Source organism: Equus przewalskii, chromosome 7, assembly GCF_037783145.1.
Source record: "Equus przewalskii isolate Varuska chromosome 7, EquPr2, whole genome shotgun sequence".
Taxonomy (NCBI): domain Eukaryota; kingdom Metazoa; phylum Chordata; class Mammalia; order Perissodactyla; family Equidae; genus Equus; species Equus przewalskii.
The window spans coordinates 73,132,276-73,158,937 of record NC_091837.1 but is presented as its reverse complement, the minus strand read 5'-3'; the positions used below and the strand labels follow the sequence as shown (position 1 = coordinate 73,158,937).

Here is a 26,662-nt window from a genome sequence, read left to right as displayed (position 1 = left end):
ACATCCGAAAAAAATAAAAATTAAAAAAAAACACAATGAATATCACCTCACATCTGTTAGAATGGCTATTATCAAAAAGACAAGAGAAGCGTTGGCAAAGATGTGAAGAAAGGGGAATGCTTTTGAACTGTTGGTGGTAAAGTAAATTGGTGCAGCTGCTATGGAAAATAGTACGGAGGTCCTCAAAAAATTAAAAATAGAACTACTATCTGATCTGAGTATATATCCAAGGAAATGAAAGCAGGATTTTGAAAAGGCATCTGCAGACCTATGTTCATTACATCATTATTCACAGTACCAAGATATGGAAACAACCTAAGTGTCCATCAATGGATGAATGGATAAAGACGTAGGAGATATACACAATGGAATATTATTCAGCCATGAGAAAGAAGGACATCTTGCTTTTTGCAACAGCATGAATGTACATGGAGGGCATTACGCTAAGTGAAATAAGTTTGGGAAAGAAAAATACCATATGATATTATTTATATGTGGAATCTAAAAGGCCAAACACATAGAAATAGTGACTAAAATGGTGATTACCAGGGGTTAGCGGATGGTGAAATGGGGAGATGTAGGTCAAAGAGTACAAACTTCCACTTATAAGATGAATAAGTTCTGGGGTTCTAACATACAGCATAGTGATTATAGTTAATAATACTGTCCTATATACTTGAAAGCTGCTAAGACAGTTGATCTTAAATGTTATCACCACAAAAAAGAAATGGTAATTATGTGACATGATGGGGGTATTAGCTAACTCTATGATGGTAATCATTTTACAATATATAAGTGTATCAAATCAATGCATTTTACACCTTGAATTTACACAATGTCACATGTCAATTACATCTCATTTAAGCTGGAAAAATAAATAAAACAAATGAAATATTACTCGAAATCTTTTTTTTTCAACAATCATTTCTTAAAGATAAAAAAGGTATTGCCTAACTTATTTAACTAAAGAAAGCTAAAGCATTCATCCAAGTATTGATTCAACAGGAATCAATGAGACATCTTTAAATATAACCCACAGATACTTAAAATATATTGGAGGATAGTCATTTCATTACTAACTTCCTGGTTAGCAAAACATCTTAATTTCAAGCACCCATCACATCATTGTTACTGAACCAGTTAACTCTGTTTCTCCAGGACTCCCACATTGTGAGTTCAATGTACTGTGGAAAGACTCTAAGAGACTCACTCCCAGAGTATATAAGTAGGATCCAAAGGACTGACATTGGAAAAGAAAATTCTAGTACCCAGGTCACAGGTAAAGCGATCTTTCCAAAGGATAAGAATGTTAGAATGCTACACATTTGACAAGACATCCTTGGTATTATTCACTTCTTCTTAGTAAAAAGAAAGGAAAATCATTACACTGACTTTTTCCTGCTCCGAAACCTCGGTCCACTGACAGTGTTGGGAATGGTACAGGCCGGAGGGTGAACTGCGGGTGGGGGTATCCACACGTGGGAGATGGAAGGATTCCTGGGTACTGGGCACTTTCTAGGGTTGGCACAGGGATGGCGCTCACAACAGCTGCAAAACAAAGATATTATGATTATTTTTTAAATCTTTATGTATCTACCTAACAAGCAAAAAGGAAATGATCAATTTTCACATCTTCAACTCCATGCACGCTCTTCATAGTGTCTTGTAAGTTCCTTTACTTACTTCTCTTTCGAGAAAGTCCCTTTCTCACTTTAGAAAAGAAGCTCACTCCTCAAGCACCTTAATACAGAGACTTACCCTGAGGTTTAAACTTTCTATGGTTTCAAAGAAAGAAACAATCCACCCTGAAGCCACCTTAAGGCTTCCTGGGTTTTGTTTTGTTTTTGTCATATTCTTTCTCCTTAAGTAAGAACGACATTAAGAATGTTAGGTTGTTCAGAAATCAAATATATTGTGTAGAGTGGGCTGAGGAAATGGGAATTTTCTGTTAATTTTGTGAAAGAATGTAATGCTTTTGAGATGTAGTATGGAGAGAGAAAAGTAAGGTATATTCTCAATAATCATGATAAGGATTTATATATAAATAGAAAGAAAATACCTTTAAACAGCCAAAACAGTGCAACTTAGTGACACATAAATTTAAATGTAACTGGATATTTTCTGAGAATGTCAAACATTTTTTAGTTATGCTGGCTTAAACACACAGATAAATATCTCACACCATATTTTCTAGGTTTAGTGAACACTGTCAATTCCATTATTCAATATCTATTCAATTATATCATATTACAAAATATTTACTCTAATTGTAGTCAATCTTCATCTTATATCATCTTACAAGCTGTTTAGTATTCCCTACTTCATATTAACAAAAAATAAAATTTAAACCAGCCACTGGGATGATCAATTTCAGCAGTATATTCCTGTCTATGAAACTAAGGGAGCTATTTCTGTTATATACATTATTTTTCGTTATACTATAATACTAATTACTGGAGTTTGAGAAGCACAGGCATGCACATTTGCCAAGAGAAAACCTTTCTTTTTCTGTCACATTCCTCTGACATAAGCAACTTCATAATCACACATACAAATTATATTGTAAATCAGTTAGAAACAATATGTAGATTTAAAAAATATTTTTTAACTTAAAATGCAGAGTAATTATATTAAATATATAACACTTTAAATAAAAAGGGCTACTTCTAGTAAACTAGTTTTTAAAATTGCATTCCAGAATTTATTTTTCAGTGTATTTAGAACATGCTTATTTGAATTGAAAAACGAAGTCAGGCTTTTTCAGAAAAAAAGGTTTTGATTGATTGGTTTCACAATGAGGACTAATTCTTTTAAGTAGGTTAAATACTAATTGTAATGTTAACTCAACTCAGAAGAAAAAAATAGCAGCTAAAGACTTACGTTTACATAAGCTTATAATACAAACATACAATTTCAGTTTATAAAAAGATAATGCTGCAAAGGAATAAGAGCTGATCAATAAAAGACACTCACATAAATAGATGTCATTTGTATATTATTCTGTGGGGAAAGTGAAATGTAGATACTAGTTCAAGTAGAAACATGAGTGATGTAACTTTTTCTCTGTTAAAGAAGAGCTTCTTCACGTATTTTGTAAGTGAATTACGGTGGATATCAAGTTGCTATGGTATTTTCATGCTTTTGGAGTTATTTAGAAGAGCGGTATACCAGAAAAATTACATCTTTCACAGATTTTTATAACAAACTACTTTAAATGTCAAATTACAAAGGTGTGAGGTGATACAGGTTTTCCAAATTATTTTTGGGAAGAATTGAATGAAAATTTCTGAGTAAGTGGTATACAGCACAACGCCTCAATAAAGGTATTTTATAAAAAGTAAATTGTGGATATACAAACACATGAACAGACGCAGAAAAAAGAAAAGAAAAAAATGACAAGGAAATTTTTAAAGAGAATCAGAGATTCAAGCCAGACACCAGCCAAAACGATAACAAATCCCCTAAAGAGAGAGGTGGTCATTGTGTAGTCTTTGTGTCTCACAGTACAGCACAAGAGGTACTGCACATTTTTTCAAGTGAGTTAATAGGAAGGTGTTTCTAGAAGCAATATTTAGAAATCTGTCATTTTAACCCACTGGAGACTTTTTAAGTGGTTTAATGTATTATTTAGCCTCCTGGAGTGTATAGTTACCATAGTAATAATAATAATAATAATAGACCTGAATATATTTGTAAATAAAAGTCATATGATAACATAGTCTGTATTCAGAAAACTCAAAATCCCAGTCTCTGCGGCAGTCAACTTAATGATTTAACCCATCTTATGGATCAAACAGGATCATTGTACTGTCATTTATGTTGATCACCAGATTGCAAATCCTTCCCTGTGTTGACAAATTTTACTCATAAATAAATGCGACAATGACAGTCTCCCTTAGATATAGAAGGCACCCACTCCACAAATTGTGCATATTTCCTCATCACTATTATTATTTGAACTTAGCCAATATTTTATAATACATTTAGAAAAAGAATTTCATAAATATCTCGTGGTCGAAGCTGAATAAATTTGAATGGAGAAACATAAAATATTTTGGCAAGACACAAAATTTATAAATTACAGAACTGAGAGAACCCAAGAGACTAAATTTATATTCCAGTTCCAAGGCTTTTGTTACCGAAGAAAGAAATTTTACTTTCTAAGCGTTTTGCTTTTTGACTACTAATCTAAGTACAAAAGCTTTGCAAATAATAGAAGGTCTTTAAAAAATAATAAATCTGTTATATGTTTCTGTATTTTGAAAATTCCCATTCTTCTAGTCCCTGACATGAAATAGAAGAGTCAGTATTCCACGCTTTGGTTTTGAGGTGTTTTGATCCATGATTCATTTCTAAAAGGGCACAGAAGTCTACAACAACTTACAAGGTAGTTGTTGCAAAAATAATCATTCTGAGTAAGTTGGATACAACACCATGCACTGAAGTGCCTTTTGGTATTTTCTCCTTAGATGTCAGTTTTGGGAGTCACAAACACACACACACACAAACACACACACACACATACGGACACTACAATTCAAAGCTTTCACTCCACTGCTCTGTTTATGGAAAGCAGCTCAGAGAGCGATATCATCAAGCATTTTCAATAAATCTCTGCTCTGTGGCAAAATATGACAAGAAATCTGTTCTAACACAGATTTCTGACAATTGAATTTATATCCCGCACTGATGCACAAAGATTTTTCAAGTAGAAATTCCCTTACCAAATTACTTAGCTCCCTGAACAGGGCATGTTGATATTTGAAAACTTTTATAACATTCTTAAAAATGTTAGCACTAAATGTGAGCTATAGGAAACCTAAAGCAGAGAGTTTTTTTTTTAAAGATACAATTTTAAGAAATAAAGCCCTCCGTAGATATTTCTCAACACGATACTTGAAAGAACCGAGAGATTTGTTGAGAAGGAGAGGTGGAAAAATTTAAGAATAAAGATAATATTTGGAAAAGAGTTTAAGTGAAATGATTTCTCACACTGCCTTTCCTTGCCATTTCTTCTCCACAATGACCTGCATAAAATCTGGATTATTTGTCTATTGCCCTTGATAAATATTCTTATCTCTTTCACATTTTCAGGTATCCTTTGGCAAGCAATTATTACTGAATGGCATCCATCACTATCCAGGAACTCTACCAAAGTCCCCTTTAGGAAAAGGATGAACACTCATAAATATGTGTTCTGTAGTTATTCTCAGCATAGTGGCAAAGAGCTCAGGCACTGAGGTCAAACTGCCTGGGTTCATTATGGAGTTCTGCCACCTGGTAGTGAATAAGTGTCATACCTAGTATCTAAGATGCCTCCCATTGATGTCCACCACATGACAGTCACATCGTTGTGGAGTTCCCTGACACATTTTGCCAGGGTTGACCTGGTGACCAACAGAACACAGCAGAAGTGATGGTATGTCACTTCTAAACTTAGTTAAAAAAAAGATGGCGCGCTCTCTCTCTTGGATCACTCACTCTGATGGAAGCCAGGAGTCATGTCTTGAGGACATGCTGGCATCCAGTGGTGAGGTCCTTGTAGGGAACTTAGGGCTGCAGTCCAAGAGGCTGTGAGAAACCTCATGAGACAGTTTGAGACCCTGAGTCAGTCAGAACTACCTACTCAAGTTATGCCTCTATTCCTGAGCCTCAGAAGCTATTGAGAAAATAAATGACTGTTTTACGCTGCTACATTTTGGGGGTAATAGACAACTATACATTAATTTAAGCAGGTTATTTAAGCGCCCTATGTCTTAGTTTTCTCATCATAACGTGGAGATAATGATAGTACCAACTTTATGGTGCGGTTGTGAGGATTGAAGAGACCATCCACAGAGAAGTGCAGCATAGTGGAGGGTCAGGAGTCAGCCCTTCAAAAATGCTGGTTGTTGTTATTAATCTGCAGGGCTCACAGATCCCCCTACGAGACTCAGCTGAATACCATTTGACAGGAAATATTGTTTAAAACACCCTTCTTATATGTCCATACCTTGATTGTGGTGATCCTTTCATGGGTGTATGCACATGTCCAAACTTACCAAATTGTATACATTAAATATGTCCAATTTTGTATGTATCAATTATATCTCAATGAAGCTGTTAAAAATAAATAAAAATTGAAAATATGACCACTTAGGAGCCAGCCTGGTGGCGTAGAGGTTAAGTTTGTGCACTCCATTTGGCAGCCTGGGGTTTGCCAGTTTGGATCCTGGGTGCAGACCTATGCACTGCTCATCAAGCCATGTTGTTTCAAGCACGCCATATATAAAATAGCAGAAGATGGGCACAGATGTTAGCTCAGGGCCACTCTTCCTTAGAAAAAAGAAGGGGATTGGCAGCAGATGTTAGGTCAGGGCTAATCTTCCTCAAAAAAAAAAAAAAAGAAAAATTATGACCACTTAAAAAATAAGCCAAATTTTTCACCAAGATATTTAAAATTATTGTCATTAAAATATAATTAGTTCCATTAAAAAACCAAAAACATCCTGTCTTACATTCAAAAAAGGAGTGCAATAGATTAAGATAGAGGCAATTAAATTGTAGTTTTTAACTCAGATTTGAACCTAAGGGAATTAGGACACTGTAAGATTTTTGAGATGAGAGGGAAAAGTTCTTCCTGTGGAGAATGAAAAGAACTGGAATTATGATAATAAAAAAAAAAATCTGGGGGCTGGCCCCATGGCCGAGTGGTTAAGTTCGCGTGCTCTGCTGCAGGCGGCCCAGCATTTCGTTGGTTTGAATCCTGGGCACGGACATGGCACTGCTCATCAAACCACGTTGAGGCAGCGTCCCACGTGCCACAACTAGAAGGACCCACAACGAAGAATACACAACTATGTACTGGGGGGCTTTGGGGAGAAAAAGGAAAAACTAAAATCTTTAAAAAAAAAATCTGCATCCTGGGCTGGTGCTGCAGCCTAATGGTTAGTTCAGTGTGCTCCACTTTGGTGACCTGGGTTCAGTTCCCGGATGCAGACCTACACCACTCATCAGTAGCCATGCTGTGGTGGTGATCCATGTACAAAACAGAGGAAGATTGGCACAGAGGTTAGCTCAGGGTGACTCTCCCTCAGCAAAAAAAAAAAAAGTCTGGGTTCAAATTCTGGTTCTGTCATTTATGAGCTAAGGGAAAGCCTTTAGTTTATCTAAGTCTAACTGGCCTATGTTTCCTGTGCTTTATACACATTTCACAAGATGAGATATGATGTGGAGGTGACTGGACCAGTGCCTGCCAAGGGTGGCTATGAAAATGTACTAAGATCAAATGGAGTACACTGTGAGCAGGAAACTGTAAGACCCCTCACAGCCTCCTACAGTCTTCACTCCCTGGCCCTTCTCAATCGAGATCTCCTCAAATGAGCTATGGCTGTGAAGTCCAGAAATCTGAAATAGCTGTAAACATCTGGGTATACATTTTGGCACCATAAGTATCAGATGATGAGACTGCAGGAAAGGTAGATTCTGATCTAAGTCCAAAGGATTCTTTTGAGATGAGCTCGAGGCATGACAGTCCTTCCTTTTCTGCAGATTAGTGACTTTCCCAAGATGCTGTGAGCACATCTATCTTAATCTTTTACAAATTACCCCAGTACTCCCCAAAGACCTTGACTCAGATGAGAAAGGTCCTAAAATCAAAGACAGTGCATTTTGTTGTAGAAATCTCTCAGACGTTAGAAATTAAAGAATAATTAGGCGACATAAATCTTAAAAAGTAAAGGATCTTTACTTTTCATCTTGCTCTAGAAAACCTTTCTAAAAGCTATGTTTGTGTTCCTTTTGCATTCCATCATCCTAAATTCTTTACTTTCACCAACTCTGTCAGATCCCTTCTCGAATATTCCCATGTCTCTGATAAGCAAGCCATTTTTTGCCTTGTAAAATCTTTCCTAAAAACATGATTCTACACTGCACACAGGCACCTTTTTGAGCCTAAAAGCCATATCTTGACCGTGTCTGCACAATCGTACTGATTTTGATAATCCAGTAGAATTACTAATCATTAATTGCATTTAAAAAGTCATTTGCTTATAGAGCCATCAATAAACAACCTCCTTATTTTCAACTCTCATTCATTAACAACTGTTTTTAAGCCCACTCTTATATCAAGCCTTTCAAAGGGCACTGTGGGAGCTATAGATGTGCATAAAAAATACTACCTCCCACAGAAATTCACAGTAAGAGGAGGAATGAAGCATGTCATTCAAGACTCAAAGAATAAAACCTGATTTTAATAATTTTGTAATCAAATTATTATTTAGAATCACACATGGGGTAATGATATTATTTCTATGGCAAATTTAAGAGAGCTTGAAATTTCTGCTCCTTGCCAGTGCTCTCACAGTTCTGAATAGCTGAAAATTCGTATGCATTGATGTTTATGGTACGAGAAGAGTTGTTTGCACTCATTACTCCTAAGACAACATTCTTCGTCAGGTGTGAGCATACACAAGGGCTGCAGGGTGATGGAATGAACACTCAGTTCTAGAAGGCTGTTAAGCTGGGACCCATCTTAGGATACTGGCTTCTCACACCATTTATGCAAGAGTCAAAGATGGATTCTGACTTGGAGTCAAATGTTTGAGAGATTGGGATTATCCTCTCACAGGCCAGTCCCTCTCAGTATCCATCTGTGTGCAAGAGAGACTTCTGGTAGTATAGTACCTTGAGCCAATAGAACTCCAGTTTTTAAAAACTGCTTTTTCTCATGTAGCCTTATTTCATTTCTCAGTAGCTTTCCAACTCATTGTTTGAGTTCTGTAGTCAAGTGACTAAAGCAGGGAGAAAAAGAGTTGGCTGCCAGTGAATGTTCTAGAAAGCCCCAAAACCAGTAGCCATAAGCAGCCCTCAAACTATCACAAGAGCAAAACTGTATGCCTTCCTTTGCCTCAGTCTTTTTTCTTTTTCTTTTGGTGAGGAATATTGTCCGTGAGCTAACATCTGTGCCAATCTTCCTCTATTTTGTATGTGGAACTGCCACAGCATTAGTTGATGAGTGGTGTGTAGGTCTGTGCCTGGGATCCGAACCTACGAATCCCGGGGCGCCAAAGCTGAGCGCATGAACTTAACCACTATGCCGCTGGGCCAGCCCCCTACCTAAGTTGTTTTACTAGACTCTTCAGGCTACCTTTCTGAGACTTCTTTTTTCCTTTAATGGCTGACTTACATTAACTTTGTCCTCAAATATTTACAGGGAAAGAAAACACTGAAAAAATAAAGAAATTCAAAAAGATTCTGCCCAAGAAACTCTCATACCTTAAATTATCTAAATTTTATAACTGATGTGATCTTATAGGTCATCTGCTTCCATCCATATCCTTCCTAGATCCAATTCCCCACCTCTTCTCCAGCATTTTACACAAGAAGAAAACACAGGTTGAAAATGGAAAGGGGATCTTTTCAAGGCCAATGAAATAGTTATGTTCCATCGAGTAATAAAATGCTAGAAATGTAAGAACATCTACATCTCTCCAGCAATTGCTCTCAGCCTAAAGTTGCTCATCCAAGGTTATACTCCACTTTCTGGGGGCAACCTGCATCAGAGACTACTGAAGACAGGTACAGAAGCCTAACGGCCACCCCTACCCGCTGTCCCTGCCTCATTTGGGACAACTCTGAAGGACAATCCCAGCACCAGAGCAACCTGTAGGGTCAGCTGAGGCCTCCACTAAACTGCATCACCAGTTTAACTTTTCCCTTGCCCTGATACAGGGCCCTTTATCCTCACAGGTGTTATTCCAGAAAGCATTTGCTAATAAATTTCCGGTGTTCCAATCTCTGTCTCAGAGCCTGATTCCTGGAAACCCAGGCTACAACCTTATACACCCTTGAAAAATTCAGGAAAGATGTACTCGATACTTCTGATTTCTTCTAATTAATTTCATTTATAATAAGAAAAAACATTTAAAATAATCCTTTGGCAATTCTAAAAATAGTCATTCTTTGCCACCATTTTACAGGAAAGAGCCCTGGATGGGGAATCAAAATATCTGCGTTCTTATGCTGTCTATGCTCTCAGCTGGGGAGTTTCTCATGAGCATCAGCTTACTGAGCTGCGAAGTGTGTTCGAGGGTTAGGTGTAGCATATGCCACATAATGTTTTCCACCAGGAATTATAATCTTAGACAAACATATTTTGCACTCCAATGAAATCAAATACCTTTTCCCATGGATTTTAAGAACTAAAAATCACTTCAGATAGTCTATATTTTATCTGCTAATTAACATTTTATAGAGCATGGTAAGGAATGACAAGGAAGAGGTGAAAAATAATCTCACAAAAATAATGATTCTTAAGTGGAACAGCAAACATCTTCATACATGTGACTAGAAATCTGAACAATGCTATAATTTGGTTTATACAAGACTTGATCCAAGACTTGATAATCTAAATAATTGCAAATGAGGCTGTCAGTAGATGTATCTACTATTCTGAACGAAATCTTAATTCTGCCAAGATATAGATCTATAATTTTTTCAGCATAGTTATTTAAGGCCTATCAATCATGTCAGTTGCAAAGAGCCTACTTTATTTATCAGAATAGTCAAGAATTTATTTTAAAATAAACTTTGACTATATGTCGAAGTAATTTCTTTTTGTTAGATAGAGTTTTACCAATAGAGAGCTTGGAAATAACAAAAAATGTAATGAGATAAAGTTATTTCAAAAGATATATATAGTGGATAGACCAAGCAGGGGTTTGGGGTTCGGATTCTCAGAACCTTAGTTTTCATGTTTGTAAATTGGAGATACTACTGTCAAAAAAATCTTTAAAAACAACAAAAAAAGATATAAATAGTATAAGGCATGCAAGGCATCTTTATTCTTGGAAAACCAGTATACAAGAGAGGTTCAGAGGTAGCCCAGGTGTGTCCTGGAATAAGTTTGTAAGCTGAGTCTCTGTTTCCCATCTGTAAAATCAAGATAATCTCACCACATCATAATATTATGAGGATTCAATGAAATAATAATTAGCCACGTATTTAGCAAGTGAATAATATTCAGAAGTTCTCAATACTTGTTAGATTTCGTTTCATTTCTCTTTCTTTCTAAGCTCATTATTTCCTTTCCTGTTTAATGAAAACAACTTTAACTGCCCTTAATATATCAGAAAATTTTATTAGAAAATATTTTATACATAAGTGATTAAAAAAGAACCCTAAAACACTGATGTGTTATAAACACAAGCCATTTTTATAATACTTTTACTTATTTGTTCAGTCATTTGACAGATGTTTAGCAAGCACCGATTTTGTGTTAGGTATCAAGCATACAATATACGAATGTGAAGATGAATGAGATACATTGCCTCCCTATCCGAAAGTAATTCACAACCTGTTAGAGAAGGGAAGATTTGGACTTGAATAACTAAGGATTTGAGGCAGTACTATGTGTAATTAATGTCATGAAAGTGGTATAAGAAAATGCTATTCAAACATGAGAAAAGATTCCACCATTTTTGGATAGAATATTCAGAAAAGAAAGAATTTATGACAGCATCAATATCTGCTCTAGTATTTGAAAGAAGCATACAACACTGTTAGATAGAGGTAGACATTGAGTCATTCCAAAAGGTAAGAAGTGTTCAGAGGGAAAAAATAAGGGGCAATGTATATTTCTGGACTGACAAGTAGTCTGACTTGGCAAAAGTCTACAGTATACAGACAAGGACATGGCAATAGGAAACTAGAAGTGTAGACTAAGATACCATATGCTGAGGGGTTTGTAGTTGTTTTTTCTTGGCAGACAATGGAGAGCCATTGGAGAAATTTATGGAGTGGAATACCTTGTTTAAGTTATTTTAAGAAGAAACCTGGCAAGCAGGATGCATGAGTCTGGAAGATGCTAGAGAGAGGAAGACTAATTTTGAAGATCCTTTGACAGTTCAGGTGTGAGGTCATAAAGAAGAGAATAAAAACATGACTCTTGGGAATGAGAAGGTGGCCAGGGATTCACAGATATTGTGGGAAAAAATCAATGGGATAGGGGAACTTATTGGATGAGGAAGTTATATAGGGGACAGAAAGATTCTGAAGCACAATGATTTTTAAGAAGAAAGCTAAACAAGACTGGCACAGATAGAACTTAGTTACAAGAGGAAAGTAGCAGGAGAGGAAAAAAAGAGGCAGCTAAGTGTACAATGTCTCTCTCTGCAGTGAAAAGAATGACAGAAAAAGGACAATAGCTTCACAGAGTATTGCAGCTGGGAGCATAATGATTAAGAGTGCAGAACTCTGAAGCTAGATTTTCTGAGTCCAAATTCTGGCTCTGCCACCTACTCGCTGTGCAACTGCAAGCTACGTACTTAAACTCTCCAGGCCTCAGCTCTCTTATCAGTAAAACAGGAATAATAATAGTATCTACCCCGTGGGTTAAACAGTTGGCATTTGTTATAAATTCGATATGAGTTTTTGCATTTACTATAGCAAAACTGAAAGATGTATTGGAGCATAGAGAAAACATGGCATATTGTAAGTAGAAAGAAACAATCATTAATTCATTCATTTGACTAAATTGTGTCGATTGATTCTTGCCACATGCCAGGCTTTGTTTTGGGTATTGAGGGTACAAAGTGATCAAAACAAGCAAAATCTCTGTCCTCATAGAGATTATATTAAAATATGGGAAACAAATAATAAAGAAACACAAAAATGCAAGCAGCGTGGTCATATACATTAATTTAAAAAAAGGAATGAAGCAGAATGAAGAAGGTAGAGCGACCGAAGAGACTATGTTAGGCAAATGCCAGGGAAGACCTGTTTGTGGTGGTGACAGTCCAACACAGACCTGAGGGAAAAGCCACGTAAGTATCTAAAGAAAAGAGATTCCAGGCAAAGAGAACAGCAAGTGAAGAGCCCCTGAGTTGGAACATGCATTATTCTCCAAAGAACAGAGAAGAGGGTCGTGAGGCTAAAACCGATTATAGAGAGTAGTAGCAAGAGGCGAAGTGAGGGTTATGGCTGGGGGTTGGAGCATGTGGTGCCTTGTAGGACATGGTAAAATCACAGTATTTTATTCTACATGTAATGGGAAGTCAGCAGAAGTAACATGACCAAATTCATATATTGAAAGGCTGCTGTGTAGATAACTTACTGTTGGGATAAGAGTTAAAGAAAAGTGACCAGTTACGAGCTTATAGCTGCAGTCTATAATCTGTAAGAGATGGAGGTGGTGTAGCTAAAGGCAGAGCAGAGGAGATGGGAAGAATTGGTCAGATTTGGGATAGGTGTTGTAAACAAGAACTACAGGCTTTGGTGAAAGATTGAATTTGGGGTGTGAGGATGTCAGAATAAAGAAGCATGAAACTAGAGCTTTTAAAAAGAGTCAACGAATGAACAATGGTGCCATTTATTTATTTATTTTTTTCTTCTTCTCCCCAAAGCCCCCGGTATGTAGTTGTATATTCTAGTTATGAGTACCTCTGGTTGTGCTATGTGGGATGCCACCTCAGCATGGCCTGATGAGTGGTGCCATGTCTGTACCCAGGATCTGAATCAGCGAAACCCTGGGCTGCTGAAGCAGAGTAGGCAAACTTAACCACTCGGCCATGGAGCCAGCACCAGTGGTACCATTTATTGAAATGGGGGAAAACAGTAGGAAGATCACATTTGGGGGGAAGGAAAGGGAATTACGGAAAAGCAAGATTTCCATTTTGAACGTAGCTGAATCAACTACTAGATTTCCATTTGGAGAAGCCGAGTCAACAGTTGATATAGAAGTTGATACGGATTCTGGAAACAGATTAAGCTGGAGATACAATTTGGGATTCATCAGTATTTACATGGCATTAAGGCCATTGGTACTAGATGACATCATCTAAGAAGCTAGTGTAGATGGAAGAGAAAAACCTGAGAATTGAGCCCCGGGTCACTCTCTGACTGTTAGAGATCGGGATTAAGAAGAGGAATAAGTAAAAGATACTGAGAAGGAGCAGCCAGTGGGATAGGAAGAAAACCAGGAGCATTTAGTATACTACAAGCCAAGTGAAGAAAGTGTTTCAGGAAAAAAGGTGAGAAGCAATGTCAAATTTTGCTGAGCACCTGAGAATTGACCATTTGATTTGACAATCTGGAGATTATTGATAACCTTAGCAACCATGATTTCAGTAGACAGGGACTGTGAAAATCTCATTAAAACTAATAAGGAAGATTAAAAAGAGGAAAAACTGAGTATAGACAGTTTTTAAAGTTTTTCAGGAAAGGGGAAGAATGAGGCTTTAGTTGGAGGGGAAGTGGTATCAAGTGAGAGTGCTTTAAAATAGAGGTTGTGACAGAATGCCTGTATGCTTATTGCAATTATCAGTAAGGAGAGACAACGGATGACACATCAAAGGGCAGGGATAATTACAGAAGAGTCTTTAAGTAAGTGAAGAGGGATGACAACAGGGAAAGAGCTGGTTTTAGGTAGGAGCACAAACACATTGATTAGATTTGATGGAAGGATAAGGATACCATTTCTGAATGCTTCCTTTCTTAGTGATAAAAGAAGAAAGATTATTAGCTGAGAGTAGGGAAAGGAGAGATGTATTGGGAATCTGAAAAGTAAGACTAGGTATAAGACATTCATCTTATAAAGTGAGACAATGATTGACTAGAGAAACACATTGGCATTTCCTAATAGATGACCACTCACCTTGAATTAGTGGTTGTAAATGCCCAGCAAGAAGGTGCTTTCTCCAGATAAAGTCAGCTGTTAGGATACATGGTAAGAGTTGGTAGAAGAGCTAATATAACCATGGCTGAATTTTTTCCAGGTGAGTATGATGCGGAAGGAGGACAAAAGATGATGAGGGTGTTTGCAAGGGACTGAAGATAATAAGTGACTATGGATTCTAAGCTGAGTTCAGAGGGAAATGAGAACACGAGGCAGATGAGGCACAGTGGAAAGGCGGCAGAGTTAATGGACTGGAGGTCTTAATGGAATTGAAGAATCGCTGGCAGGAGAGCAATAAAATAAGTGAGCAGGAAAGTAACGAGGTGATAGAAAATGGTATGATAGAAACTAACAATTTGTAGGGGTTGCAATTATTGGTTTAGTGTATGACATGGAATTGACAAACTGAGGTGGGAAAAAGCCAATATCAGTGCAGATAACATAAAGGAACTAACGCTTTAGGGCATTGGATGGATTATCTGCATAGATATCAAATTACCAGGATTGATCACAGAGGTAATTGGAAAGGAAGTGATCCCCAGATGCTAATGTCTTCAGTGAATGCGGGAGTATGACAGAAAATTTCAACAAGAAGGGTGTAGTAAGTGGATATCTGTTAACACTTGATTCAAGTGTGCTAGATCACTTACATCTGAAAATTGGACCTATTAAAAACGTAAAAGAAGCAATGAGCATTAGAATAAGATCGATAATACCGACAGAAATTTTGGCTCTTTCTCCATCAATTCATATTTTTTACAATTCTTTAAATATGCAGCCATCTGTTTGCCGACAGACAGACCATTTGATTGTATGCAACAAACACAACAATAACAGTGTAAAAGCACTGAGTTCTAATTATATATGATATGGATTTAGTCATTCTTTATTATGTACATTTGCCCAGAAAGTTCAGAGAAAACTTTAAATATCATTTGATAGTTTGATATAGAAAAGATGAAAACAGAAAGCACTTTGTTTCTTTATTGTAGTACCAATCTTTACTCACTAGGACTGTTGGATTGCGCATCCATAGGAATCATGAGCTTGGCACGGGTAGCTCGGCGTGCAGCCAGTGACCTCTCCAGAGTGGACATGGAGCTCCCTGCTTCTTCAGTGTCTTGACCTAAAAGAAAAACGATACTCCTGAGAGACACATCTTCTTCAATGACACAACAATTCACGTCATTTCTAGCCAGGCACTAGAGTGCTTTTTTCATTTTATTGATGTTTTAAATAATAATACCTACTTTCTTGTTAACCAATCAATAGACTCTCATTGTACAAAGATCAATAAAATTTACCATAACCTCATTACCCAAAAAGAACCATTATTTATATTTTGTTGTTTATCATTTTTGCACATGTATGCATATGTGAAAGTGATAAGGTATATATTCATTTTTCAAAAGTGGCATTATATCATACATACTATTTTGTAAACTTCTTAAGGAAATAACAAGATTATCTTTCTCTATCAGTAATACAATTTTTAACAGCTCCATAACATTCAACTGTACGAATTTAGCACAATTTATGCAACCAGTACTTAATGCCCAGACATTAAATCTCATTTTAAAAACAAAGGAAATAAACTGCATTCTTCAAAAATAAGATTAGGAATATTTACGTAAATGTATTATGATTCTATAAAATGTCATACTAAAGAGTCATTGAAAAATAAGTAATAATCATATATGCATATTTGAAAAGTAGACAAAAATATATGTTGAGAGAAACAAAATTGAAGTTCTGAATAGTTTAGGCAGAAGACTTGCTGGTCTACCTTGTGTCTATTAAACTGAGGAAGGGGTAATTGAAGAGAGCAAGGCTGAGAAAGGGCCAGTGTGGATTATAGGCTTTCTTTCTCCTCATTTGGCCTGGCAAAGATGTAGCAGCTTCCTTTGGGTCAAGTGGGCACTTGAAAAGTTGGTCAGGCTTGAGTCTTTTTGCTGGAATTCACATAAGTACAGCTGTCCCACCAGAGGGCCTTTGAGGCTGACATGCAGAACTGTTCCTGGCGTGAGAGCTTTACGCTGTGACTTGATATCCTGTATCACAGAATTGGCCAGTAGAGGAATCTCATAGGATCTCATAAAGGATTCACACTTGTGTTTCATAAGGGACCCAGAATTGGGATGCCACATGAGGAGAGCCCATGTGCCCAGAAAAGCAGAAGAACTTCAAATCATCCTTTCTTCCCTCCCTCCATCTTTGCCTTTGTCCTCTCTTCTCCTCTTTACCTCCCCTCCCTGGCGTCCCACATAACCAGGAAGAGCGGATAAGCAGGAGGAGTAGGTAAAGGTATTTCTGAAACAGACTGCGCCCCTCCTTCTGTCCCACCCCCACTGCTCCATTTCACTCCAAGGTACTGAAGGATTTAAAGAGCAAATTGTGACCCCAGTCCTAAGAGCCAAAAGCCTAGCTGGCCATAAAGGAAAAATAATCTTTAATTTAAATTTCAGATTGTAGTTTTAATAGAACTGGACTATAGTTTAATAACTGAAAGTGACAGAAAAGTTAGGGACTCTGCTTGAGATATTATTTAAGGTCTAGAAAAGGAATACTCAGTACCTCATGACTGGAAATCAGTAATTGAAGTTTTTGTTTAAACAATTCTAAGCTGAGAAAGTCTAGTTAACCTGGTGCATATTCAAACAACTAATATATTTTAACTCAGTTTAAAAAACAACAACTACTCATTCTACAAACACATCATGAGTAGACCAAGAGATTTTTTTTTGATGAGAGTACTTGGTTGATTAACTTCTCATAAGCATTTTGAAAATGTAGGGACCCACAGAAAGTAAAATATCTTACAACCACTTTCTAGATTTCTTAGTGATTGTCGGATGTGGGCTGTTCTGCATCAATTCATTAAACGGTAGGCTACTTTTCTTTAGAATACTTTGTATACCAACAGAGTCTTCAGATAGATTCCATCAAACTAGACTAGTGATCACATAACGTGATTGCATGGGGATGACAGCTGATTTCCATGGTAATCAAGGCGAAGTAACAGAATAATCAATGTTTTCATACTTCAAGTGTCCCTGACGTGATTTTTCAAAGCAAGGAGTTGACATCAAATTTAAAATCAACTTTCAATTATCCACAGACATAGTGAGCTCAAAAATGTACCAATGGCTTCAAATTTCATTGCCTTGACAAAACCCTTGTTCAAGATTTAACAAAAAGCAGTCAATTCATCTAGGCTTCACATTTTAATCTTTCTCAGCTGGATCACCACCTCTTAGTTTCAAGAAGCATTACAATTATAAAAGGCAGGCGAAAGGATGATGGAATAGAAAGTAAACCTAGTTAACTGACCAAATTTATAACAGATTATTTAACCATTGGAAAATCACCTGCAAATTAGTGGAATGGATACCTCCACGAAAGAGGGAGTGGAGAACTCTGTTATGGGGTTCAGAAAGGGATGTTTTTCCTGATGCCAGAAAGAAGAGTTACCTGAATGAGAGGTGCTTTTGCTCCCCAGTTGGGTTTCTGACTGGCTGTGACTGACTGGTGTGAGGTCTTGGCAACTCTGGATGGGGGAGTCCCTTCCAGGTGGGTCAGTGCCTGCTGGCTTCTCAATGTTTTTCATTTCCATTTCTTCATGATGAATCCAAAGATCAGGGGGCCGGAGGTCCTTCTGGCTGCCCTTCCTTTTGCCAACACTGTGAGTGGCCCGTTTCCTATGGAACAAAATTAGAAGGCAAATGTAAGTGCCTCTTTTCCACGGCCCTTCCTCTTTTTTCTCAGTCAATTCAAGTTAGAAGCAGGGAAGGAAACAAAAGCGCTCCCAGGAGGAAACCTGTGAAATCCAGGAATTGGCAGACTTGTCTTGGCTGCTTTCCCCCTCTCCCCAGGAGATTCACCACATTATAGGAGATGTGGGGCTGAATCCCCAGGGCCACGGCTGCCTGCCAGAAAGCACCTTATTCTAGCTTTCCCGGCTGCAAATTCTCACACAAGGTGACAATGGGTTAGATGGAACCATATGCCAATCTGTGAAGCTAGGCATACGGTACCTGACTGTAACATCTGTTTAGGAGATAAATGAAGGAGTTGCTTCGAAAGGGCAAATAGAAATTAAAAAGCAGAACTTGTGCCAACAGTAAAGATTGGGGCTTAGAAAAATGTCTATACCTCAGCTGTATAATTTAATGTGCAATTGGGAAGCTTGCTATTTGAAGACAAAAGGCCACACGAGGACATTCTTAGGAGAATAAAACCCTTTTGCCTTGAGTCTCTAAGTATCTGGATTCAAACACAATAACACTCATTCTTTGAAAAGAGAAGAATACACTTTGGAAGAGTGCTTCAAATGCCTATTTTCCTCAACAAGAATTTAGCAATCATAAATTTATTTTTCAGTCGTAGTCTCTTCTTGGTGCTAGTGAGATTCATATGTTCCCTGCATGCTAAGTAAAGTAGCATGATGCTCCTGTTAGCCATTCTCTACAGCAGGGTTCAGAAAACTATGGCCTGAAGGCCAAATTCACCCACTGCTTATTTTTGTAAATAAAGTTTTATTGGAATCCTGCCCAGCTCCTTCGTTTCAGTACTACAGTGTTAAATGGTTGCAACACAGACCATATGGCCTGCAAAGTCTAAAATATTTACTATTTGGCCCTTTTCAGAAACAGTTTTCAACTTCTGCTCTATGGTTTTATAATTTTTAAGTCTCCACTTGTAGCTTCTTCTTTTAAAATAATAATGGCTCTTCACAAGGCAGAATTCAGACAGTTAAATCTAACCTTTGGCAGAAGCCCAAAGAAGTACCTTCTTCTCATTTTCCTCCCTTGCAAGGAATGGTTTATGAGAATAGTTGTTTTCATGGTCACTAAACTGTTCAAGTAAACTTCCAATTTCAGTGAAAACACTTTGCAACCTGTGCAAGGCCACTGAGAGTGACCTTGTTTTCCCAATTGTTGACTAAGAATCTTTGCACATATTAGGCAATTAATAAGTTTTTAGTGGTATGATTTGTTGAATTTGCCTTAACATTCTTTTTTTCTTTCTTGATGCATGCTGGGGAGCATAGGAGACAAAGAACCCCAGACTTACTATCTATCTAGTAGTTTAGTAGAGAAATAATGCAGTGTTTTCTGCTCTAATATTTTCCCAACAACTACCTGCATTTTGCTGATTTCCTGGCAGCAGCTCCACAGTGACTCTAGACAATGGTCTATAATAACCTCTAGATCCTTTTCTTGTGTCTAAGATAACTCTCTGCTAACCATCCATTCCCTGAATTTATTTCCTTACACTTCACTAGAAACTAGTGTGCAACTCACACATAGCTCTGTATGTGATCTACCCCTGGTGACTTAGAAGAATTTAATGCCATTTTTAAACTTGGAGATTTCACCCTGTTATCTTTCTTTCTAACAAATCAAAATGCTAAATAACTTTAACCGCAGTGTGTACATGACGGCATACAGAGAAGTACCGGTTCCCAAATCCAGGACAAGACAGTCAGACTTTTCATGATAACTCAATATTTAAATAGCCTGTGGTAAGGAAATTTGACAAATGATTTTTGGAACTAGATATAAACTATGAATTCTGGTTTCTCCTTGCTTACATGCATGCCTTATTCATTCATTTATTCATTTACCAGTCCCTGTGACCTCAGTTCCAAGCATCCCCAGGTGTACTGCATTAAAAAAAACGTTTCAAATCTGATTGAGGCAGAACTTTCTTGTGTGCTATGATTTCTAACCTCTGTCTGGGAAGAGATTATCATTCCTGATAAAATGCAAAAGCATTTTTCTGATGGATTTTGATCAAATCAAGACCTCTTCTGAGAAGCTACTCATCCACCCAGCTGACAGCCAAGAATCTAAAGATCTCTAAACAGACTTTATTTGCTTTTTTGTGTATATTCTATGAAAGACCATCTAACCACTTTTGTTTCCTGTAATGTCTCTTATCAAGAGAGAAATCTTTGCCTTGGAGAGGCCTCCTCTGCCGGTGGTAGCCCAGAGCAGAAGGTTTGTAATAAAACTGACATCTGCTCATAACTAAATCACCTGAATTTGTCTTAAAACCTGTAGGAACGGTTGTCACCCTCGACTTCTGTCCATCTGTTGGTTCCCTGACATAATGACTGCTACTCATTGCAGCCCCCAGTTCCTCTGTCTCACCATTGGAATCTTCAAAATTTGTCAGCAGACGAACCTAGGTCAATGGGTCCTGAACTGTAGTCCTCAGACAAAAGTATCAGCATCACCTGGGAGCCTGTCAGAAATGCGCATTCTCAGCACACACCTCAGATCTTATGAATCAGAAACTTGGTGGCGGGGGGCAGCAATCTGTGTCTTAACCTTCCAGAGGAATCTGATGCACCTAAAGTTTAAGAGGAACTGTCTTATTGAATTATTTGGTTTTGCTTGTTTTTGTTTTAAAACTAATTTTTCTATTAGGTATACAATACGTCACATGTTTATCCCTCTCCCACATGCTCCTTTCCTCACAGTTACCCGTAATCTGTCAGATTCCAAAAATAGTCATAGGCTAGGAATGTCTCTTCTCACCCCCTGTATTCTCGAATAAGGCAAAGCAAGGAATCTTCCAAGGCTCTCTGCTGTCTCTTTCTCCTACTGGCAAAGCTTTCATGGTGTAATCAAGAACTGATGTTTTGTCTTTTATTTTATCTATCTGTCATTTATCTGTCATCTATCTATCTATCTATCTAATCTTACTTCTGCCCAGAACGCCTTCAGCATCCTATTTGCTTACAAACTACTTATTCTTTAAGAGTCCCTTCAAGCCTCTCTCCATCAGGAGGACTTCCTGACCCCTTAGGTCAGTGTAATCTCAGAATATCCAAATCATTTCCCTCATCTCTGTACCATTGACCCTGAATGGAACACCATCTGTTTTACTGAGCTGGCCAGATGCTCCCTGTGTGTCAACTGGTTTCCTCCAGTGATACTCGAGCAAATTCTGTTCCCTTCACTTCTCCAACATCATCCACTGTTTTACAATATTTATTCGTTTATTCAGTGAACACATATGCAATGTTGACTATGTGTCAAGTAATGTGCTAAGTATTAGAAATGCAAAGATAGGTGAGACATTGGGAGCTCAGTACATGAATGAAAAATGGCATGGCTTCTAGAAATTTCTGCATCATTGGAGTAAGGAGCAGGCACTGGGACATGGCACGTAGTTAAGACGAAACAGTAGAGAGGACCAAATCACAGGAGGCCTTAGCTCCAACAGAAACATTTTTAATAACATCAGTAAGTCAGTGGGGAATTGCCGAAAAATTTTTAGCTCACAAGTTAACCTTGATCAGATTTGTTACTTTACATGATGCAGATCACATACTAAGCAGATAGTAATTACTTGAATTGAAAAATGAAAATTTTTCCTTATTGACTTGGGAACATTTCCAAGTTCTTCTCTCTCTCTCTTTTTTTTTTTTTTTAAAGATTGGCACCTGAGCTAACAACTGTTGTCAATCTTCTTTTTTTTTTCCTGCTTGTTCTCCCCAAATACCCCCAGGACATAGTTGTATATTTTAGTTGTGGGTCCTTCTAGTTGTGGCATGTGCGACGCTGCCTCAGGATAGCCTGACGAGCGGTGCCATGTCTGCGCCCAGGATCCAAACAGGCAAAACCCTGGGCCAGTGAAGTGGAGCATGCGAACCCAACCACTCAGCTGCGGGGATGGCCCCTCCAAGTTCTTTTCTGATTATTCTTTTTTTCCTTCTTCTCCCCAAAGCCCCCCGGTACATGGTTGTATATTCTAGTTGTGAGTGCCTCTGGTCATGCTGTGTGGGATGCCACCTCAGCATGGCCTGATGAGCGGTGCCGGGTCTGCGCCCGGGATCTGAACTGGTGAAAACTCTGGGCCACTGAGGCGGAGCACAACGACTTAATCACTTTGCCATGGGGCGGCCCATGGACCACTTTTCTTAACTAAACTCATTTAGGTTAGGGAAGGTTTCAGGAAGAAAGGAAGCCTGAATTGAGTGTGAAGAGTGATTACCAGTTAACCAGGAAAAACTATATTGGGAATATATACCTCCCCCACTTCCTCCATCTAAATCTTTCCCAAAGGTTTCCTACCTCCTAATTCTTCATATTGATTATTTTTATTCTACTCACTACTATTAAAAACAAAACAAAAAAAAACTTATATTGGAAAACCCAGGGAAAACGTATTCTAGATACGCAAATAAACCTGTATTTTCTGAGTAGGAATTAAAATACATTGAAGTCCTAAGTGGCTGCCAGTTAAAATCCATGTGTGGTGAGTACTGAAAAATGATTAAAAATGTTAAAAAATTGAAAATGAGTGAAAGTGATCTATAGTAGTTAAAGTATAGTAGATTTCATTTGATACTTAATACTCAAAATTATTTTCGTCAAGATCTGAGTTGTATTAATACTTAAGACTTGCTGTGTATATCCAAATCAAATAGGAGGCCTAGTCAACCAGTGACTCTATCAAATAAACTTGAATTTTATTTACATATTTAAATGCAACGTATTCAGACAGGTTGTTGATCACCTATCCAGGTAACTGCCTTAGAAATGTGATAACCATGGGTTTCCAGGATAACCTAGACTTCTAGGATATTCTCAAGGTCAAATATTTTGTCTTTAGTATCTGTAGATGCATTCTAACTTATCATAATACATGTTCTATATTTTGGCCAGGAAAGTGTTATTTCTTTATCAAAAATCACAGAATAAAACCTCCCATCAATTTAAACTTTCATAAAACATAATTTTTCTATATATATTTGATTATAATCTCTATAACAGGAGTCTTTTTAAAGTAGTAAAAAAATTAAAACTAATAACTAACTAAAAAGAAATGCAAAATTATTTTTATTTCATATTAATTTGAAGCTAAATGCTTCCATGTGATTCTATAATTTAGTAGTATTCCATGGGGAATTCCAGTTTTTTAAAGGAAAAGTGGCTAATAGAAAGTATTTAATCCTATTTCTCATTTGAGGAAACTGACGTTCAAGGATTAGGTCTTCCTGTAGGTGACACAAGTAGTTTAAGTAAAGGAGGGGTAGAATGAGAACCAGAACTTACGTTCTAACTTCTGTTAGTTATTTTATGTCATAAAAATCAAATCTTACCAACTAGAATGTGAATGAATCCAAAAACCTACCTCATTATTAAATATATGGTGTAATACACAAAAATATGTTTCAAATTCATTTGAATGCCATTCAAGTCCCTCAATAAAATGCAAAGAAAATTTACATTCTCCAGCACTCCCAGATAAAGGATATTGAAGAAGCTTATGAATGTGTTTTCTACTTCGTCTTATTAATTAAACTCCTGTTTTTCAGAGAGCCCTGTAGAGGACATTATTTCTGTTTCAGATTGAAATTGATTTCGCTTTCATCTGCATTACTTAATTTGTTCTAAACGGTTCAACAGTGGCGGTATGGGGGGAGGGGTCCTTAACGAAATCAAGTCAAGCTAAATTAAAACTCAGAAATAAATTGAAGGACATCATTTTCTTTTTATCTGTTAAGATATACAAACAAAAAGACCAAGATGAATGCCAATAGGTCTGTTACTGAAGAAAGATATAGGATATAGGAAGCAAAATTGTCAAAATATGCCAAATAAATATTAAGAGGCTTTGGGAGCTGGGTGAGGAAAACTAAAGTGGCAGCAGCATGAGAGCTATAAAGTCACTTTCTTTGCATTTTTAGTCATTCGTGGACGGATTTATTCTTTCATTCGTTCCTTAGTTTTAAAAACAAGTCATACTCAGGGCTCAGTCTCTACTCGTCCTAAATAAAACCTTCAAGCTCTTACCAAAGCTCTTAGGGTGGGATTTAAGACAATTTGAGAGTTTCTCAAAATAGCATCAAATCCCACTTTTGCTCACTGGAAAGAGTAGCATTTTCTTTGTGGAGAAACAAAATGTGATGAATCCAGTTCATCAGGTCAATATAACCCTCAAACATTCTTCTCACCACGATGAAAATGGAAAAAGCAAAACACCCCACTACAGATGGTTTAGTTAATTAGATCTAGTTTAGTGAATTAATCCATGTCTTTAAAACTATGGTGAAATAGGCCACGTTTGGGTTGGTGTCCTCCTCACTTATGTTTATGTGAATCTTTCTTAGTTCTGCTTCAGAGACCTGCTCTCCTGATGTTCCACCATTCTGTGCTTATATGGTCTGTTTCCTGGGAATGCTGGACCAGGAGTTGTCCAACGCCTTAGTCAATCACAGTCATTTTTTCCCCAGAGCCTTACTAAGTGCCCAGCACTCTGGAAGATCTGTGAGTGACTGTGACTTCCCAGGATGCTTACACATGAAACCGGCTCTGTTAAGCTCATTCTGTCTGGTTCCTGGTTCGGGCACAATGGAGCAGCACACCAGTTATGACCAGTTTCAAGATATTCCAATCTCATGAATGCATGAATTTTATATCATGAAGATATAAAATTTGCCTTGCACATAAATAAATTAAATACAAAGACTGCATCTACATCCCTATGTCACTTTCTTCAGCACGTACATCTTCCTGTATCCTGTTTCCAAGCACATCACTTCAAAATGCTGGAAGGTACACTTAAGATCAAGAAATAGGGTCAGAGGACTGTTAAAAAGAGAGAGAAAGGCTGATGTATTAGTAAGGGAAGATGGAAGATTATTTGCTAGAGAATCTTTCTCTAGCAATGTGTGTGGTATGTAGTTGTCAAACCAGCCACCTATGGACCCATGCCCCAGGCTTACAGAACCAGCACCATGCCTGAGACCAAAAAAGAAAATCAAAAGAAGAACCCATTATAGCCAATCCAGTGAGAGAGTACAGCTGAAAAAGATATATTAGGCTGAATTTGAAAAGTGCTAGAGAGGCAAAGAGGCAGAGAATAACCAGGAGATATTGTTGCTTCCCACAGCTAGCTGCCCCAAGTTTAATATGCCAGTTATGGGGTGTTGCTGGAAGGGGATGAGCGGAATTAAAACCACCTTTCCATTCTAAACCTTGTACTTTGATGTATCACTCTCTACATGTGCTATAACCTAGAGCTGCATAAGATGAAAATAGTTTTAAACCCCTCAAAATTCTTAATTTCTGAAAAATCAACCACAGTCAGGAAATCAGAGCCATTTTAAATTTCTGGAATCTCTCTTCCAGCCTAACTACTGCTTCCAAACTAAACACTCCATAGTATTATAACTACATCAAGTTTGGTATTCTGTATTTAGTCATTCATACAACAAGGATTGATGCCTCCTTGCCAAAAGGGATAAATAAGTACTTTTTGAGGAAGACACATCTCCAACCTTTTATACATAATTGCGGAGAGGCCCATAAGTAGGGACATGGTAAAATTCATTCTCTAAATGCTACTTAAGAAACACCTGTCCTCACTTGAAAGGAAGAATCTGACTTCGAGAAGTAAAATCAAACAGAAATGCAAAGTGAGTCTCCAAGTGGATTCTGCTATTTAGTCTGCAAGTCTAACCCTCACTCCCTTAAGTCATGGGCCTGGAATGGACCAACAGCAACATTTTGCCCAGGTCAGGAGAAAAGGAAAATGTGGAGAATTATAAAAGAGCACAGGAAGAGAGTTGTCAAAAATATAACTCAAAAAGATGGTAGTCGCGTCAAGCAGTGTCTTCTCTCCTCTTGGGAACCAGCTGTTACCTACTTTCTCTGCTGGGCTGAAGAGCGCCGGGTGCAAATCACAGCCACGATCACCACCACCAGCACTGTGATGACACCAACGGTGACCACAATGATCACAAGCAGGTTGCTGTTCTTCTGAGGAGTGACGCTGCCATGTGGGGGGTGCATCTGGCCAATGGGTGGCTCTGGGAAAAGACAGGCAAATGGAGGTCAGGTTTAGGGAGATGTGGCAGCCCATTGTTCATCAAGTTCTGCTAAGAGTTCCTATTGTTCTGGGCATTCCTGAAGCTGGGAAAAAAGTAATGAAAAATGAGAGGAAAAATCTAAATTATCTACCCAAGAAAAATGAAACCTATGTCCACAT

At 37.7% G+C, this 26,662-nt stretch overlaps 1 protein-coding gene across 1 annotated transcript in view; it reads right to left on the bottom strand.

Moving 5' to 3' along the window:
- DCC (DCC netrin 1 receptor) overlaps positions 1 to 26,662 on the bottom strand; it is a 1,088,896-nt gene that overhangs the window by 40,507 nt on the left and 1,021,727 nt on the right. Inside the window, exons 23-26 of the mRNA XM_070627604.1 lie at positions 26,321 to 26,483; positions 18,125 to 18,351; positions 15,663 to 15,779; positions 1,393 to 1,548 (exon numbers count right to left, since the gene is read on the bottom strand). Of these exons, the coding sequence (XP_070483705.1) occupies positions 1,393 to 1,548; positions 15,663 to 15,779; positions 18,125 to 18,351; positions 26,321 to 26,483 (663 nt within the window). The remainder of the gene's footprint in view (positions 1 to 1,392; positions 1,549 to 15,662; positions 15,780 to 18,124; positions 18,352 to 26,320; positions 26,484 to 26,662) is intronic.